This window comes from Catharus ustulatus, chromosome 2 (assembly GCF_009819885.2).
Source record: "Catharus ustulatus isolate bCatUst1 chromosome 2, bCatUst1.pri.v2, whole genome shotgun sequence".
Lineage (NCBI taxonomy): Eukaryota > Metazoa > Chordata > Aves > Passeriformes > Turdidae > Catharus > Catharus ustulatus.
In genome coordinates, this window is record NC_046222.1 from 96,335,148 (window position 1) to 96,351,247 (window position 16,100).

Genomic DNA, 16,100 nt, shown 5'->3' on the forward strand with positions numbered 1-16,100 from the left:
CCTCTTCCATCCCTGCTAATGTCCTTCCCTTCCAGCACAGCAATCTTCCTTGCTTCCTGCCTCTCCAAGTTCACTTTCACCACTGCACGGTGGCCTGGCTTCAAAAGGAGAGGTGCAACTTTTGGTGGGTCCCAGCCTCCCAGCTGCTGGTTCATGTTCTTCTTGCAGTTCCAGCTGCATGATGTCCTTCCCAGGTGCCCTGGCTGTGGAGAAGGGGTGAAGTTCAGCATTGTTTAGATGTGCCTGCTATTCCATGGAATGCACATCATCCCTGCAGGTATGGTTTTGGGGGAAAGAAAAGGTGAGTGTGCCCCTGGAGGTGTGTCATTTTGTCTCATTCTTCACTGAGGGGGATTGCTGGGATCAGCCCTGTGGATCCTGTCACCACTCCCTGACCCCTTCCCACTTCCTCCAAGATATGGCTTGGAGACATGTTCTGAGAAAGTGGCAGCCTTGGCTCCAAGACATTGGGCTGAAAAGTAGCACCAGTGCAGGAAGCATCTGCAGGGAGTAGAGGGGTGAAGGGGAGCCTGGTCCCAGACAAGCTGAGCTGAAAGGAGCAGAGTGGAACCAGGTGGAACAGGGTGGAACAGTTCAAAATGGCCACGCCACATAGAATTGAACCAGTGGAGCACAGTGATCTGGAAAAATCCAGGCATCAAAGTACAGACTATCCAGCTTTTGGGGATTTGTCCATCATGATCTCGGGCTTGGGAACAGGAGTGCTGACTGCAGGAAGTGCCCACCACCTTTTCTTCATTTGGAGAAACCATGTAGCACTGGGCAAGGGAACAGCCACCACCCTGAGTTTGTCCTGGTGGCCACACAGAACTGAGCTGAGGTGATGAACAACTCCTAGTGTGTAAAGCAGGTTTCTCTTTTTGTATACTTTTGTTATTAATATTGCTGCTATTTCTGTGCTTTTCTTATTCCATTGCTGTTTGCTTTCAGTAAATTGTCTTAACCTGTAGTCTCTGCCTTTGTCCCTCTCTTGCCAGAGGGGGAGGAAAGAAGAATGGCTTATTTAGAGACTGATTTCTGTCTGGTGTTAAATCACCACACCAGATATTATGTGAAAGCTGCCCCCCAGGAGTGGGTATTACATGCACACACATATATGAGTGGAGTCTTGTGAATGCATGAAGCATCATTTTCTCTTCATTCAGCAATACATTTAAGCAGCAATGGTGGGAGTTGCTATTGGTTAACCTCTTCCACTGGGAGGCCCTTGTGGAGTAATTAGTGGGGTCCTGTAGAAGCCAGGTGGGAACTCAGTATCACTTACTATCCCCTTGATTTCCCCTGTGCATTTTTTGTACGTGGCTGGCTGATGGGTGCTCAGCTTGCACCATCCTGCCATGGGGCTCAGCAGCAGAACAGCCAGGCACAGCCTGGTTCCATGCCTTGCACAGGCTTCCAGCTGCATTTTGCCCTGTCTCAGCAGCTGGGTTTGGGCTGGGTGTGGGCTGCAGTGGTACTGGGGCATGTGTGGACTTGCTGTGGGGTTACTGAGCTCGGTACAGATGATGCAGGGAAAGAAGGTGATGTAAAGGCCTGGAGACAGCACAACAGAAGAGTGAGAACAGCTTGTGCAGGTAACAGAGAATTCTGCTTCCAGCAGTAAAAGATATTGACTCAGCCAAGCCTGAAGGATTGTGTGCGGGTAATAACAGAGTGTGAGAGCTCATGGGTGGAGGATCCTGCACCCACTGAGAGGAGCATGACCTCAAGGAAATGCCAACAGGGAGCAGCAGTCTCGCTTCAGAGCTACAAGGTTCTTACGGGTAGGATTTGTAAGCAATGAAGGATTTAATGACAGGGGACTTCTGAAGTGTATAAAAGCTCTATCCAAAACCCAATTTGTTGCCAGGGAGATACATGTATGCAAGGGGTTTTATGAACTGATAGCTGGAGTCTCTTGTTCTACCTGTTGCACTAAAGAAATTCCAGACAAGACCTCTTAAGCACTGACCCTGTGGGTGTGACAGTGTGAGTGAATGAAAACTATGAGACAATGCTTGTGAGTGGGTAAAATCGACCTTCATGGAGGTTGGGGGTGAGAAATCTATCTTGGGTTTCTGCAAGCCTTGGATTTTGTTTTTCTTCATTAATTTCTTGCTGAAGAAGGTGCTAGTGCATCCCTCCATTCTCAGTCTGCCTGAGGTTACCTGTGTTTTCTTTTCATTGCCCCTGGTCCTTGATAACTGGAACAGAGTGCAGGATATCCCTTTCAACATGCAATCAGGACTGCTCCAGGAACCCCAGGACTCTAACCATGGTGTAGTGTGATGACCTTCAGATTCAGAAGGATTTGCTCAGATGAAGCAAATCTCAATTTAAGAGGGCAAATATGTCTAAGTTAGTAGTCAAAACGTTGATTCAGTGTAGGCTGAGTTCCTGAGATTCTCAGTTTTTCATAGCCTCCAGACCATGGGTGAGCTGCATCCCCTTTCCAATTACTACATCAGTGAGCAGCATAAGCCATCAAAAACTAATAAGAAATGTAATGCTTTTAGCTAGAACCCATGGGAACAAAGTGTAATGATTTGCTGTGCCTTTCACAGCATACTCTGTGCTGTGCTGCCAGGGAAAAATGCACAGATCCTTAAATAAAAGTAAATAATAGATCATGTCTCAGATGATAGCCCTATAAATAGATGTCTGCCCTGGTTTATGACTTGAAATTTAATTTCTTGCACTCTACTCACTGCACCTAATTGCTGTGTAGCAAGGCTTATGCTCCATACACAGCTAGTCTCAAAGTCACTTATTTCTATGGTTAACTTTTGAATAATTGTCTATTCCTGTAATGCAATCTGCAGTGGAATTTTTGACATTTTTCAGTACTGTTCAGTGAGAATCTCATTTTTGTTCCTATATATGCTTGAAATGTTGGGGGAGCAAATTACATTTCTCACTGTGATTGACTCCTGTGGAGTTATTTGTCTAGGTACCAGCTTGAGGCCCTAAATATTTGTTGGAAGCAAATTCCATTTAGATTTGCAATTTGTGAACCTAATTTCATTGCAGTTTTAGAAAAAATTACTCATTTGAAATTAATATACACAGTCTACACAGTCATAAATGTTGCTACTCAATAAGAATGAAACATTGGCATAAAGAATTATAATTATTTTCTTCTTTTTATAGCTTACATTAATTTTTTTAATTTGTTTTTTGCTTATTAAGGCCGTGGAGATTGTGCTCAAGTCTTTTCTTCAGAGACAATCCAAAAGTATTTAATTGCTTTTTGTTTTTAAGCTGAGATTCTCACTAATTCCTCTGACTGCAACAGTTAGTGCATGAAATAGAATACCAGATAACAGCAGGATTGCTAACAAAGGTCACAACAATTAAATGCACCCTGGCTTTAAGAGAAGTCTGCATGCAAAGCTAGGAGGCATAATGAAAACTAGGAGGCTTTATTCTACTTTAGCCAAAACAGGTCGTGAGGAAGGGCTGAGGAAACTACAAGCCTATTATTCTAAAATCAGCACCTGGAAAAATTATGGAGAGGATCCCACTGAGTGCTATAGAAAAGCATGCAAAGGACAAGGCAATCATCAGTTTTTTGCTGGCAGCTCATTCACTGCAAGCTGACAGGTCAGGTACACTTGATCCTCATATTTTATTTCCAGCAGTGTCAAATTAAATACTGAACACAAACCTGATTCCGCCTTTTTAATGAAATTATGTTGTTTCAGTCCAAAAAATTATTATCTGTTATAATTGATGAAAGGATAGTGGTGTATTTCTAGGATTCACTTGTTGTACTAATAAAAGACAGATTAAAAAACCTGTTTGGTTGGGAATTTTCTGTTAATTAAAATGCTCAGCAATCAGGGACATTGGAGCGGCTCTGCCCGAACATTGCTACAAGGTTACTCTTGGTATGGTTTGATTTTGATCAGTCTTGGCTTCTGTGTTAAGGTGAAAGCCATCCATCAGCAAGGCTGGATGGAGCTGCAGTGTTGGGGCACACCTTGTGACTTTGTGCACACTGCCCAATGTCACACAAAGTAGATTGAGAGGGGGTTACTGTGGCCTCTGCTGTTCCTGCTTCTTCCTCACCTGGGTAATAGGTGTTTTAATTACTCACAGCCAATTCAATCAAATGGATCTCACTGTTGAAAAAAGCTGCTTGGTAAATTTTTATCTTGATTTTGGCTTTAAGTTATATTTTTGTCTTCCAAAGCATCAGTTCTATTCTTTAAAAGTAGTTATAATTTTTCTGAAAAGGTAGCTGGGCTTACTAAGTTTGACCCATATAAAGAATGTTGAATTCTTTAATCTCTTATAAACTGCCTCTTTGGTGTACTCCTCATTTCCCCTTGTCTTGAAAGTATTAGAAGTCAATGCATAGTGTTATTAATTGTAGTGCTATTAAAAAGTTCAAACTTTGAAGTCTTAGTGTGCCAAACCCAAAAATAATGGCATTTTTTCCAGAACTTTCGTGGTCTGCGATTCCATAAATTACAACTCTTGTCCTCCAGAGAAAAGTGTAGTTTGTGTCATATCAGTGGAGCTAAATAATAATAAGGTGAGCAAAGATGAATTGGCTCTTGCCAAGATACGCAATTAATCATCGTGAATTTTCTTCTGTATAGAGAAGAAAATTATTTTCTATAATTTAAAGGCAACTTTTATGCTTTTGTCTGATTGCTAATATTTGATTTATTCTTGACTGACATCACTATGATCCTAATTTAGTATCTGAACATTAATTCTATGCTGGTGTAAGACACAACTTTTCTGCATCTGCATTCATGGTCAGTTGTCTTCAGAGCCATGCCATAAAGCCATCCATCATAAATACCAGTGTGAGAAAATCTCAGCATCTTCCGTAGGCAATAGGTGAAGAGGAAGTGTAAATGTATGCCATAAATCATGACAACACAAACCAGAAGAAGCTGCTGGGCAGTAGTACAGCCTCAGGGATGAGCAGGCAGAGCTGGCAGCCAGGCTGGACCTGAGAGCCCAGCAGTGAAAGCAGCAATCCAGGAAGCAGGATCCCGAGTTAGGGAAATCTGAACATCCTATCTCGGTTTTCTAAGCAGTCCCACACTCAGGAATTTAGGATATCCTCAACAAAATACAACTCACTTGCCATCTCATCAAAGTAGGGAAAATGCAGTCTGAATTGCCATCAGAGATACAGCCAGAACAATAGATCCTTGCTGTAGAGCACCCAGCTGGGAAGGCAGAGATTTCTTTTTCCTGACACAGTTTTCTGTTAGCCCATGATTGTCTAATCTAAAGTACAGAAATAGATCTGTAACACCTGACAGAGGCCTAAGTTTCAAATATAAAATCTGGATTTTTGCCTTAGGTACTTACATGAACTAAATGTTTTTGATAAAGAGGTGCTCTTTAGTCAAGCAGATAAAAATATGGAAAGCTGCAGCGCTAAGAAAGTGAAGATAATTAAGTGTGGGCTGGGAGCATGAACTGAGCAGCAGATTCTTTGCTCTTGAGTCCAAGGGCTTTCAAGAATGGTGTTATGTAGGAAATTAGACTAGGTGAGGGATGATGAGAAAGTCCCCTTTCTCTAAAATAGCCTGATCTTAAAGCAAGTTTATAAGTCAGCTGAATTTAGTGGAGCTATTACAGCTGTAAATGTATCTACTCTTTAGGACTTCCCAGTAATGTATGGAAAATAATTTAGTAGACTCTTGTAACAAGAAAGACATTTTCTTCTTCAAAAGTTGCCTTTTCCTCACACCCTTTAGCTTTATTTTCCCCTGAGAAAAAAGGCATCCTATTGCAGCAAGCAGTGCTTGCATTTCCTATGGGTCCTTTGCTGTACCCAGCTCTGCACAAAGAAACTGCAAATTGTTGTCAGGATGACAGAAATAGCTGTGCCTGCATCCAGTTAACTCAGAAATGAGTCACTGAATTGTAAGGAAAAGTGGAGCAAAACGCTTTGCCTGGGGAGAATATCCCACTGTGCCTTCTGTGGGTTTGTGGGTGGGTTTTTTTGCCCAGGTAAAGGATAGAGTAGTGCTATTCCCAAGGGAAGTCTCTGACTCACCTCTATTCTGTGCTTGGGAAGGAGCTACAGGAGAAGCTGACAGGTAAATGGGGAAAATGGATTGCAGCTATGGATTCCCCTGAAGAACACCTTTTCTTTTAACCCATTTGCTGGGAGTGGGTGCCACTCAAAATCAGAGAATTTTGGCAGGCTGTATATCTCAGTGCTACTGTATATCTCAGTGCTACTGTATAGTTGATCTCTGCTAATAGCAAAGATCAAGAAAAGACTCGAGGAAAGAGCTAGACTGACATTGATCTATTCAGGCTTTTCATCCTAGAGGAGCAAGGGAAGGGGATTGGAAAACATTGGAAAATATGGTTTTAAAGCTCTTCAGACAAGTTCCTTCTGTCATAAATCCTGCAAGTGGTATCCAGTGTTGTGTCACCAAGAATTGCAAGGAAGCTGCAAGGAGAGCAAAGCCATAGGAAATAACAAAACCCTCTCCATTGAGTGGTGACTAAGAACCTGCCAGGGTAAACCTTAAAGTTTTGTAGAGGGGTCCCAGACCTTGAAAAAGAGAAAGGAAATATCCTACAACTAAATTTTAAAGCCTTCCTCTGCAAGATATAACGTGTTTATGACAGCTAGGGCTTAATAGTAACCTAAATTACTTTTAAACCTGATTGTGTAATATATGTGTAAATAAAGTTGCAACTTGCCATATCCCAGTCGTGATGTGGTTGTCTTTTTTTCCATGTGAGCAGTTAGAACTGAAGGTTCATTTAGCTGATGGAGACAGTGAAAGAAGCAAAAGCTTCTTTCACTTTGGGGCTCTCAGTCTTGAATATATGGCTTTTTTTTTTTTTTTTTTTGGCCTGTGAAAGTCAATGCACTATTTGAAAATGCTTATGGATTTTAAAAAATGAATAGTTCTTATTAAGGAACTCTTTTGCCATTTTATTCGTTTTATATTTTATTCAGATAGAAAATTGACTTCCCCTGAGTAATACTAAAACAGATAAATCTGAAAGCCTGATAGAAGATGAGTATCTGTCAAGTATAAAAATCTTCCAATGAAAGATAAATCTGAGTTAAACAAAATTTAACATGATGGACAGAGCAACCAGGACCAGAGGATTAACACACAGAGAATAATGGAAATAGTTTTCACTGTTGCTTCAAACATATAATAACAAAAAAAACCATCTGCTTTCTTGGGATTTGGAATGGGTAGATGCAAAATAACAGAAATAAGCATTTCTATTGCTTGGCTCCTTGCAGGCATCGTGTCCCTGATCTCGCTGGCGGTGCTGTCCTACGAGCGCTACAGCACTCTCACCCTGTGCCACAAGCGCAGCGACGATTTCCGCAAGGCTCTGCTGGCAGTTGGTGGCTCTTGGATTTATTCCCTGGTCTGGACTGTGCCACCTCTGCTGGGCTGGAGCAGTTATGGGGTAGAAGGTGCAGGCACGAGCTGCTCAGTGCGCTGGTCCTCAGAGTCAGCTGAGTCCACATCCTACATCGTCTGTCTCTTCATCTTCTGCCTGGTGGTCCCTGTGATGGTCATGATGTACTGCTACGGGCGCCTGCTTTACGCTGTCAAACAGGTAAGCAGCTCCTGCTCGCACAGGGCACGCTGCTCTGAGCTGTGTCTGCATTTCCCTCTTATCAAATTTGGAAGTACTGATGGTAGAGAAAGCCAAAATGAAATTGAAAAGACCACAGAAATCCCGGAAGGAAGGAGCATGAGGTCTTCACTGATCTTTTTAATTCTCCTGAAGCTCCAGTCAAAACCAAGAGATAACATCATACAGATACTGATTTTGAGGTTGGTAATACTGTGAAAAACAGGGCATGGGAAGACCAGCATATCAGAGTGAAGTTTTCATTTATAATGAAGTAAAAATACATGTTTACCTGTTTATGAATTAGACATCCATGCAAATACTTTTCTTTCTAGTTTTGGAGTATAATATTTAATAATTTCTGCTTCTTAATCTCTGGAATCTTAACTATACAGTCATGTAATTCTACTGTGATTTATTGAGTTATCCCAAGGATCACCTTCTTGTAATTCTAGGCCACATTTAAATATTCCCTCTAACTACAACCACCATTACCACTACTACTAGTACTCCTACTACTACTACTACTACGATACTTTCTCTCAATGGTTTAAGGTGCACTGCAGATATTCCAAAATGGAACAAAAGATCCTGAAAAGGGTGTGGTATTGTGAAGTTTAAATACTCTTGGGACAGTAAAATTCAACGATGAAGAATGAGAGATGAATTAATGTATAGGTGTTCTCTAAAAAGCAATTTTCTAAAATGTTCAGATGAATTAATTAAGGGTGTTAAAAGGGGAAAAAAGCCATAAATCCCTGAATTAAGGCTCTCCTACAGAAATAAATGTATGTAGTTTGCTTTGATTAGTCATAAGGAATTAAGTTTGATTGTTTTACGCAATTTGTCAAAACTTTGAGAACACTTAAAGCCCAAATGGGAAATCTTCTCCTCTTTGAGTACTGAGTGGGCCAGTAATATTCAGTTGATGAATCACACATTAGTACTCTTCTTAAAAGTTGTGCAATATTAATATGGAAAAAAATTCCTGTGATTGTAAACATTCAAAGTATCAGTCCATATCTGATCTCTGGACAGAAGTTTCTTTTGCCATCACCTCAAAGTAAGAAGAAGGATCTTGGAATAAGTGGTACTAAAAACATGCAGAAGATACATGTTTCTTAAAATTTGGTTTCTCTTTCCTTCAGCCCTCACTGGCCTTGCTGACAACAGTCATCATCCACAATATACAAGTACCTGTATGAATGAAACTTCTGTAGCACGTACTTTAGTGCTAAATGTAGACTCATGTTATTTTATTCACTTTTTAAAAATATTCAGTTATATCAAAGACGTTCATAATCTCACTGATCTGTCTGATGGGTCTCAAGAAGTTGTGGCAAACATACTGAGAGAACAAAGTATTGTAGGAATGATAAGTGCACTCTGTAGCCATTTTGTGCTTAGTCATGAAGACTGGGTAGACTCGGTGGAAGATTAGGTTGATTGATTAAAACTGTCTAGAGGAAAAAAAAAAAAAGAGAAAAGGAAGAGCATTTTCCACAATCCTCTCTCCTCCATTCTCCTCATGCCTTCCAGAGTGATCTGCAAGCCTGTGGGGTGCTGAGGTTAGAGGATCCTGAGAAATTTTGTAAATGGTGGAAGTGAAAGAAAATTGAACCCAATCTTGTACAACTTGTTGGAGGGACAGGCCTTAGGGAACTAATACTTGTTAAGTGCAAAGGACCTTCAGTGAGGATTAGATCATATCTTTAAGGTTGTTATGACTAGGGCTCCTAAGAGCTGCCTGAGTATTTGTGAAATCTTGAATAGCTAAACCCTAATTTTTTACACAAAATGTCTAATGCTTTCCTGTTGTTTCAAAAGATTTTCTTGATAAGTTATATTCACCAAAGAGAATCTCAATCAGAAAACTCACCAGTCCACATCTTTCTGTGATGTACCAGGAACTATTTTCACCACCATAATCCTACAACCTTGCATTTCATAATTTTTTGTGACATATATATGCATTTCTAATGAACATATTGTGACACAATTACTGAAGTACAGGCTTCTTTCCCTTTGGTCTGAGGTCCTATAACTGTTCTGTAATAAATGGGATAGTTCATGAAATGCTGAAGTATGTCATGTTTCAAACTAGAGGAAGAGATCAGCAATATGCAAATGACCATATAGTAGTTCTAATATAAAAGCACAAAGAATAGGTAGGATAATTTTTAAAAAGGTTAGGAGAATTACATTCTAATGTAATACATTGTAATGCTGTAACTTTGTGGTGTGGGCAAATTATCTTGCTATTTTCTGGTCTTGTAGATGAAAGTCCTTCTGTGACTCTCTGTGTATGTATTTGAAGTAATATAGGAGCATAGCAAATATAGTAAGTGCATTATCACAAATTCAGCTCCTTGCTACATCTTCTGACTGCATTTCATAATTTCGCCAGATCTATAGAAGTTTTTTATGTTAGACCATTGTAGCAATAATAGCCTTGCACCCTGAAATCAAGAGTGCAGGAGTTATGCCATTATTAATAGTGCAGTGTAAATTCATTGAGGTGGAAGAAATATCTTAAGATATTTGGGATGGCTAATGCAAGAATTGGCACGGTGCCTTCATTTTTTCTTTGTGCGGACAGTGATTATAGGTCTGCCTTTCTCTTTTTCTTCTCTAAATTTAGTCCGATGCTCTGGCATTCTGTCACTTGAAGCATTAATAGATCCCACAAAGTCATCCGCAATCTGTGTAATGGTAAAAAGGATTTCAGTAATACAGGTTTTATGAAAGACCATCTTTTCAAGGAATTAGAAGTCAATAACATCCTTGTATAAATTATGTTAATAGCAAATGCCATTAAACAGCATTAAAACACAACTGCACCCCATCTCAGAGCTCTTACCATTTATCATGCTTGAATACCCTTAGGAATTACAGTAATTTCACGACCATAAGGCGCACCCCCCGGGGACCCGGCACATTTCGCAACTTTGTAGATCAGATAAGGCGCACTGGACTATAACGCGCACCTTTTTTTTTGCCGCGAAGATCCGTGCCGCGCGCAACAAAGTAAGGAATTAGTAGCGGAAACCCACAATCGTGGAGTTTACTGGAAGGGACTCAATTTGGAAACATTTTTCACAGATCGGTGTAGGCTTTCAAAGGCAGCCCCAGGCACCCTCCCCGTACAATGGGCCCTGGCACTCCCGCCCGCCCCCAGTGCCGGCTGGCGTGGCTTGGCGCAGCTGCGGGGCCGCCTCCCCCTTGCGGCTCCATGCTGCCGTGGTGCTGTTCCCCCTCATGGCTCCACGAAGCTGCCATGCCGTTCCCTCGCTCGGCTCAGCGCTCCTGCCATGCCGCCTGTCCCTCACTGGGCTTGGCGCCGCCGCCATGCCGCCCGTCCCTTGCTCGGCTTGGCATTCCTGCCGTGCCGCCTGTCCCTTGCTCGGCTCGGTGGCACGGCCGCCCTGCCACCTGTCCCTTGCTCGGCTCGGCAGCTCCGCCGCCATGCCGCCCATCCCTCGCTCAGCTTGGCGCTCCTGCCGTGCCGCCCGTCTCGGTGGCGCAGCCACCATGCCACCCGTCCCTTGCTCGGCTCGGCGGCGCCGCCACCCTGCCGCCTGTCCCTCGCTCGGATCGGTTCTGCTGCCGTGCCGTTCCGCCTCGTGGCTCCGTTGTGGCACCATGCTGTTCCCCCTCGCGGCTCCGCGGAGCAGCCCTGCCACCCGTCCCTTGCTTGGCTCGGTGGTGCCACTGCCCTGCCTCCCGCCCCTCGCCCCGTTGGCCCGTCCTGGTCGCAGCCCTGCTGGCAGCGCCTGCCCCTATCAGCTGTGGCGCCGCTGCCCCCAGCACTGCGGTCCTGTCGGCCCCTGTCGGACTGTGGCCCCTCGGCGCAGGCCACCACGCACAACAAAGTAACAAAGTAGTAACGCCTCCCTGCCCGCGCTGCTCCTGGTGCCTGGGGCCGCCCGGGGCCACCCCCTGCCTTCTCCGCCTTGCTGCTCCCTGTGCCTAGGGCCACCTGGAGCCGCCCCCTGCCTTCCTGCCCGTGCTGCTCCCTGTGCCTAGGGCCGCCTGGGGCCGCCCCCCGCCTTCCAGCCCGCGCTGCTCCCTGTCCCTGGGGCTGCCCGCGGCTGCCCCCCCATGGCTACTCGGTGCTCCCGCGGCGCCGCCCCCCCTCGCGGCTCTCACTTCCAGGGTGGCAAATGTTGCAACTTTGTAGATCATATAAGGTGCACCGGACTATAAGGCACACTTCCGGGTTTAGGGAAAAATTTTAGTCATAAGGGTGCGCCTTATAGTCATGAAATTACTGTACATTTTTCTTAAAGTTATGTTTTTCTTTTTTTTCCAGACTAATTGTATCTGGATGGTTGAGTCTGATCAAAGAGGAAACGTTTTCTCCCTCACAAAATTTATTCACATGTATTTTATTCAAGTACATTCTACAGCAAAAGGGAAGGAAATTGAGGATGGTTTATTTTTTCCTTGTACAATAACTTTTTTATTTTTAATTTTTGGCTTATGATGCTTCTCTGTGGCTTTACTCTTTCATTCCCTCTGGAAAAATGTTCTTTGTGAAGTCAGTGTCAGTTGTTTACACTTTGAAAAGTGGGCTCCCAAATGTGGAATTACAGAGATTAGCATTGTGATCACTGTGGCACAAAATACACAACGTGATTAAAATCCTCCACTGGAGGGCCCAGAGAAATCATGTGAACTAGCCTAAGGAAAATTAGCAAAACTTTTAAAAAGAGATCTCTTCAGTCTGCATTGTCTCCTACTTACATGCAAAAATCCTTCCCAAGGACAAGAAGAGTCCCAGAAGGAGTTTCAAGAAAAGTTTTCAGTTTGTTCGTATAAAAGACTCTCATCTCATTGTCAGTCTTCTTTCATTGAAAGCTGTGCCTGAGCAAGGCTTAGCAACTTTTTGTGAAGCATAACACTGAAAACAATAAAAAGGACTGTAAGCAGAGCACAAAGAAATTCTTACTCTGCAAGAGACTGTGTGTTGGAGTGGGCAGAAGGCCAATGTTTTGTGGGGTTCTGGAGTAGGTGGACTTAAAATGTGACCTGAGAGTGATAGTTTTTGGTTTGGTTTTTCTTTTTTTTTTTTTTTTTTTTTTTTGTTTTTATTTTTCCTGATATCACTCCATTTCTACTTTGAGTTTGTCTTCGAAAAACAAAAAAGAAAGAAGGAAAAAAATATTTAGGGAAAATGAGGCAGAAGTTAACCTTGCCAGTATGTCTTGTCCTCCATCCTGTGATGCACCTGTTATTGTTTAATTCCTAAAAAACCTCTAGTTCTTTAACTAGTGACTAAAATTTCAGTCCAGGTAGCGGAATTACCCAACTATTTTCCTTTACAACATTTTCTTTTATTTCTTTTGAGAAGTGCCACATGATTTTTGACTTCCAGATATCATAGAAGAACCTGATAACTTTTTTTTATCCGATCCCCTGACTTTTATGAGTCTTGTCATCTTGGTGGGAAACTGGGAAGGTCAAATTTACACAGTAGGGAGCTGTCTATTCCTCTTTCTTACTCCTTTGCAGATTTCAAAGTACCAAATTTAGTGGAGGAAAAGTGCTTCCATCTCTTAGGTGAGAAGTAATGCCAGGGAGGGAAATTATCACTTGTTTATAAACCCAAAGAAACTAATTTTTAAATGTATGTAGTGAGATTTTGACTCTAGGTTATTTTTGAAAGATTTGGGTATAAATAACAGTGGTGATTTTGAAATCTCCTGTGCCCACACAGGAAGTCTAAGAGAAAAAGGAAAAGAAGAGAGGTAAATTTTTATAATTTCTGATTCCTTAATCTTGTTTTATATCTTTACTATTTGGAAAAGTTAAACAATATCTGTAAAAACATTTCTTGTATCATTATTCATTAAAGTAGTCAGGAAAGGACAACAAAGTAGAAGGACCATACCTGTGAATGTTTCCAGTTTTCCATCTTTTTTGAAAATGATCACTAGGAGGAAGAGAGCACATTAGGGCAGAATGCTTAGTGATTTAAACAGAAAAAAAATCTTCACATAATACAAAGAGTAGGATGGAAACATAATTATTGTTCCTTCATTCCATCATGTGCTTCATATGCCTATTTATAGAGAAACTTCATTTTCTGAAACTTCATCTTTGATGGCACTGAAATTATGATTTATGTTGAGAAAACTGATAAAGCAATTACGCACCATTAAATCTTAACTTCTTAGAACCCTGAATAAAACCAGGTTTGTAGTCATAGAAGCAAAGTTCAAAATTTTTTTCTGGTTGTTTAATTAAACAAAAAAGTCCTAAGAAAAGAAATTCAGGCGAAGATGAGCAGATCTGGTTGTATGGTTCCTGTAGATCATCCCTTTCAAATGTCATTGAGTACATTCAGGATTTGATTTGATTTCAAGTATGTTTGACCCTTGCTGGGGTCAAAGCCTAAGCCTAAACAGTCAGCTATACTCATTAGACAGACATATCTTGTTATTTTTTAGCATATATTTATAAATTTTATTCCTTTCCTTTGGATTTCCCTCCTAGTTTCTGGTGGCATAGAAGGAAAATGATAAATAGTTTTGCCTTTAATTTTTAAACATTGCCATAAGTATACAATAATTACATCTCATTCAAATCAAGAGATTTAGTTTGCAAACGAATTAATATATATTTTCTTCCGCATTGTCATGCAGAAAAGGGAACTTATTAAAATAGAAGTCTCAGGTTCAGAGAATTGTAATGAACTTACAAATTATAATGAAAGGCATCACCTGGGTTATCAACTGCTATAAAATAATATATCCTATCATAAATAAACAAAAAAAAAAAAGTATTTCCAAATTTTCTGTACAGCATTCAACAAGCACTTAGCAGTAAATAGTCACCATCTGCATACTGGGCAGTTGTTTGGCCTTTGTCAAATTCTTCAAGCCCCTATACTGCCAGAACTCAAAGCTGCCAGCAGACCATTTTTTTGATTCTGTGATAAGAGGAATATTTTGTGATAACAGAAACTTTTTAAAATTGTTTGATTTTATGGTATTTGCCATAAGAATGGGCTTTGAGAGAACAATTTGCATTCCTGTGTAACACTGTATTTTTTTCAGGATTTCTAGATCATATCTCCTGTAGAAAAGCTGACTGCTTTTTGTTGTTTCAAAGCAGAGGAGCACTGAAAGACATTAGATTGCATGTACTATGCATCTGTGATCAGTGATCAGTTCTTTGAAGTTCTGATTATTTTCAAGTCTTCCTGGCTTCTAAGCATGATCAAAATTATTAGAATTCTGTAGATCAGGTGATATCTGGGATAAAAAAAGCTATGTATTACTTGCCAAAAAAAAAAAAAAAAGACAAAAAGTCTTATCTCGTTATTTCTTAGTATGTTGTTAAATTCTGTTGAATATGTAATTTATTTGACTCAAGATTGTAATCAGTAGATATTACATACATAAGAAATTCTTTCATACCAACTCTTTCTGTTTACAAATTGTCTGATAATTTCTGTAACCACTCTCATCTTTACAGCCCATAAGTCCCGTTTCTTCTTTTCTCCACTACCTTCACACCATTTTTTACACAGATATATCTCCTCCTTCCTTCCTTCCTTTGGTGATTTCTATACATTTTTTCCTTTGATGGTTTGAATATACATATATGCTGTAGATATACACTGATCTTCCAAGGCTTTGCAAAGCTGATACTACTATTCCTATTGTACTGATGGAAAGCACATGGTTTGGAGAAATTACCTGTGAGAATCCAAGACATTTTAAGAATCTATCTAGCCTATTTTTTCTCTGTGTTCCCTCTGTACTCAGTAGAGAAGGAAAATCACATCAAAGAGATTATTCTCAAAACTAGCAACTTTTTTTCAGCTGCTGGTACATAATCTGAGTAGCATTAAAAAAACAAATTATATTATAAAAAACAAGGAAGTAGTTTTCGACCTTGAAAAGAGGATATGGTGTATCAATTTTTTTTAATGATACCTGTTTTCAATTATTTTCAAATAATGCTATAATAGTTAAATTATTATGCCATTATGTCATTGTTATGTAATGCCAGGTCATCATATAAAATACAAACATAGCATAACTTTCTAAGCAAAATCTATAGCATTCTGACACTAACTTCTGACATTCATACTTTTATAAACAGTGATTTTCTGATGTCAGTATTTCACGTTTCAGACACTTCTATCCATACATTTTTGTTCCTGAATATTTCAGTGAAGCAAGCACTGATTATTCCTGTTAGCTGAATTTTTTTTTCATTTAATTTTAATGGAAAACCTGCTTGAATAAAAAGTTGCTTTCATTAGCTAGGGGGAGATTTACTAGCATGCTTAGTTTTTAAAGAGGTTACTTAGTCTTGTACTCTTTCATAACTATCAGGGTTTTCCCAGGAGTTGAAGTGATTATTAGGTAGCTATCATGAAAGCACTCTAAATATAGTATTGATTTTTGCGGTTTTCTGCTTTCAACTACAAAAATATTTCAGTTTTGTGCACACTACATTTATACCAATTTTTATTAAAGGACTCT

The 16,100-nt window shown here is 40.6% G+C and overlaps 1 protein-coding gene across 1 annotated transcript in view; it reads left to right on the forward strand.

Moving 5' to 3' along the window:
- LOC117011306 (pinopsin-like) overlaps window positions 1–16,100 on the forward strand; it is an 87,527-nt gene that overhangs the window by 25,397 nt on the left and 46,030 nt on the right. Inside the window, exon 3 of the mRNA XM_033086667.1 lies at window positions 7,256–7,581. Within this exon, the coding sequence (XP_032942558.1) occupies window positions 7,256–7,581 (326 nt within the window). The remainder of the gene's footprint in view (window positions 1–7,255; window positions 7,582–16,100) is intronic.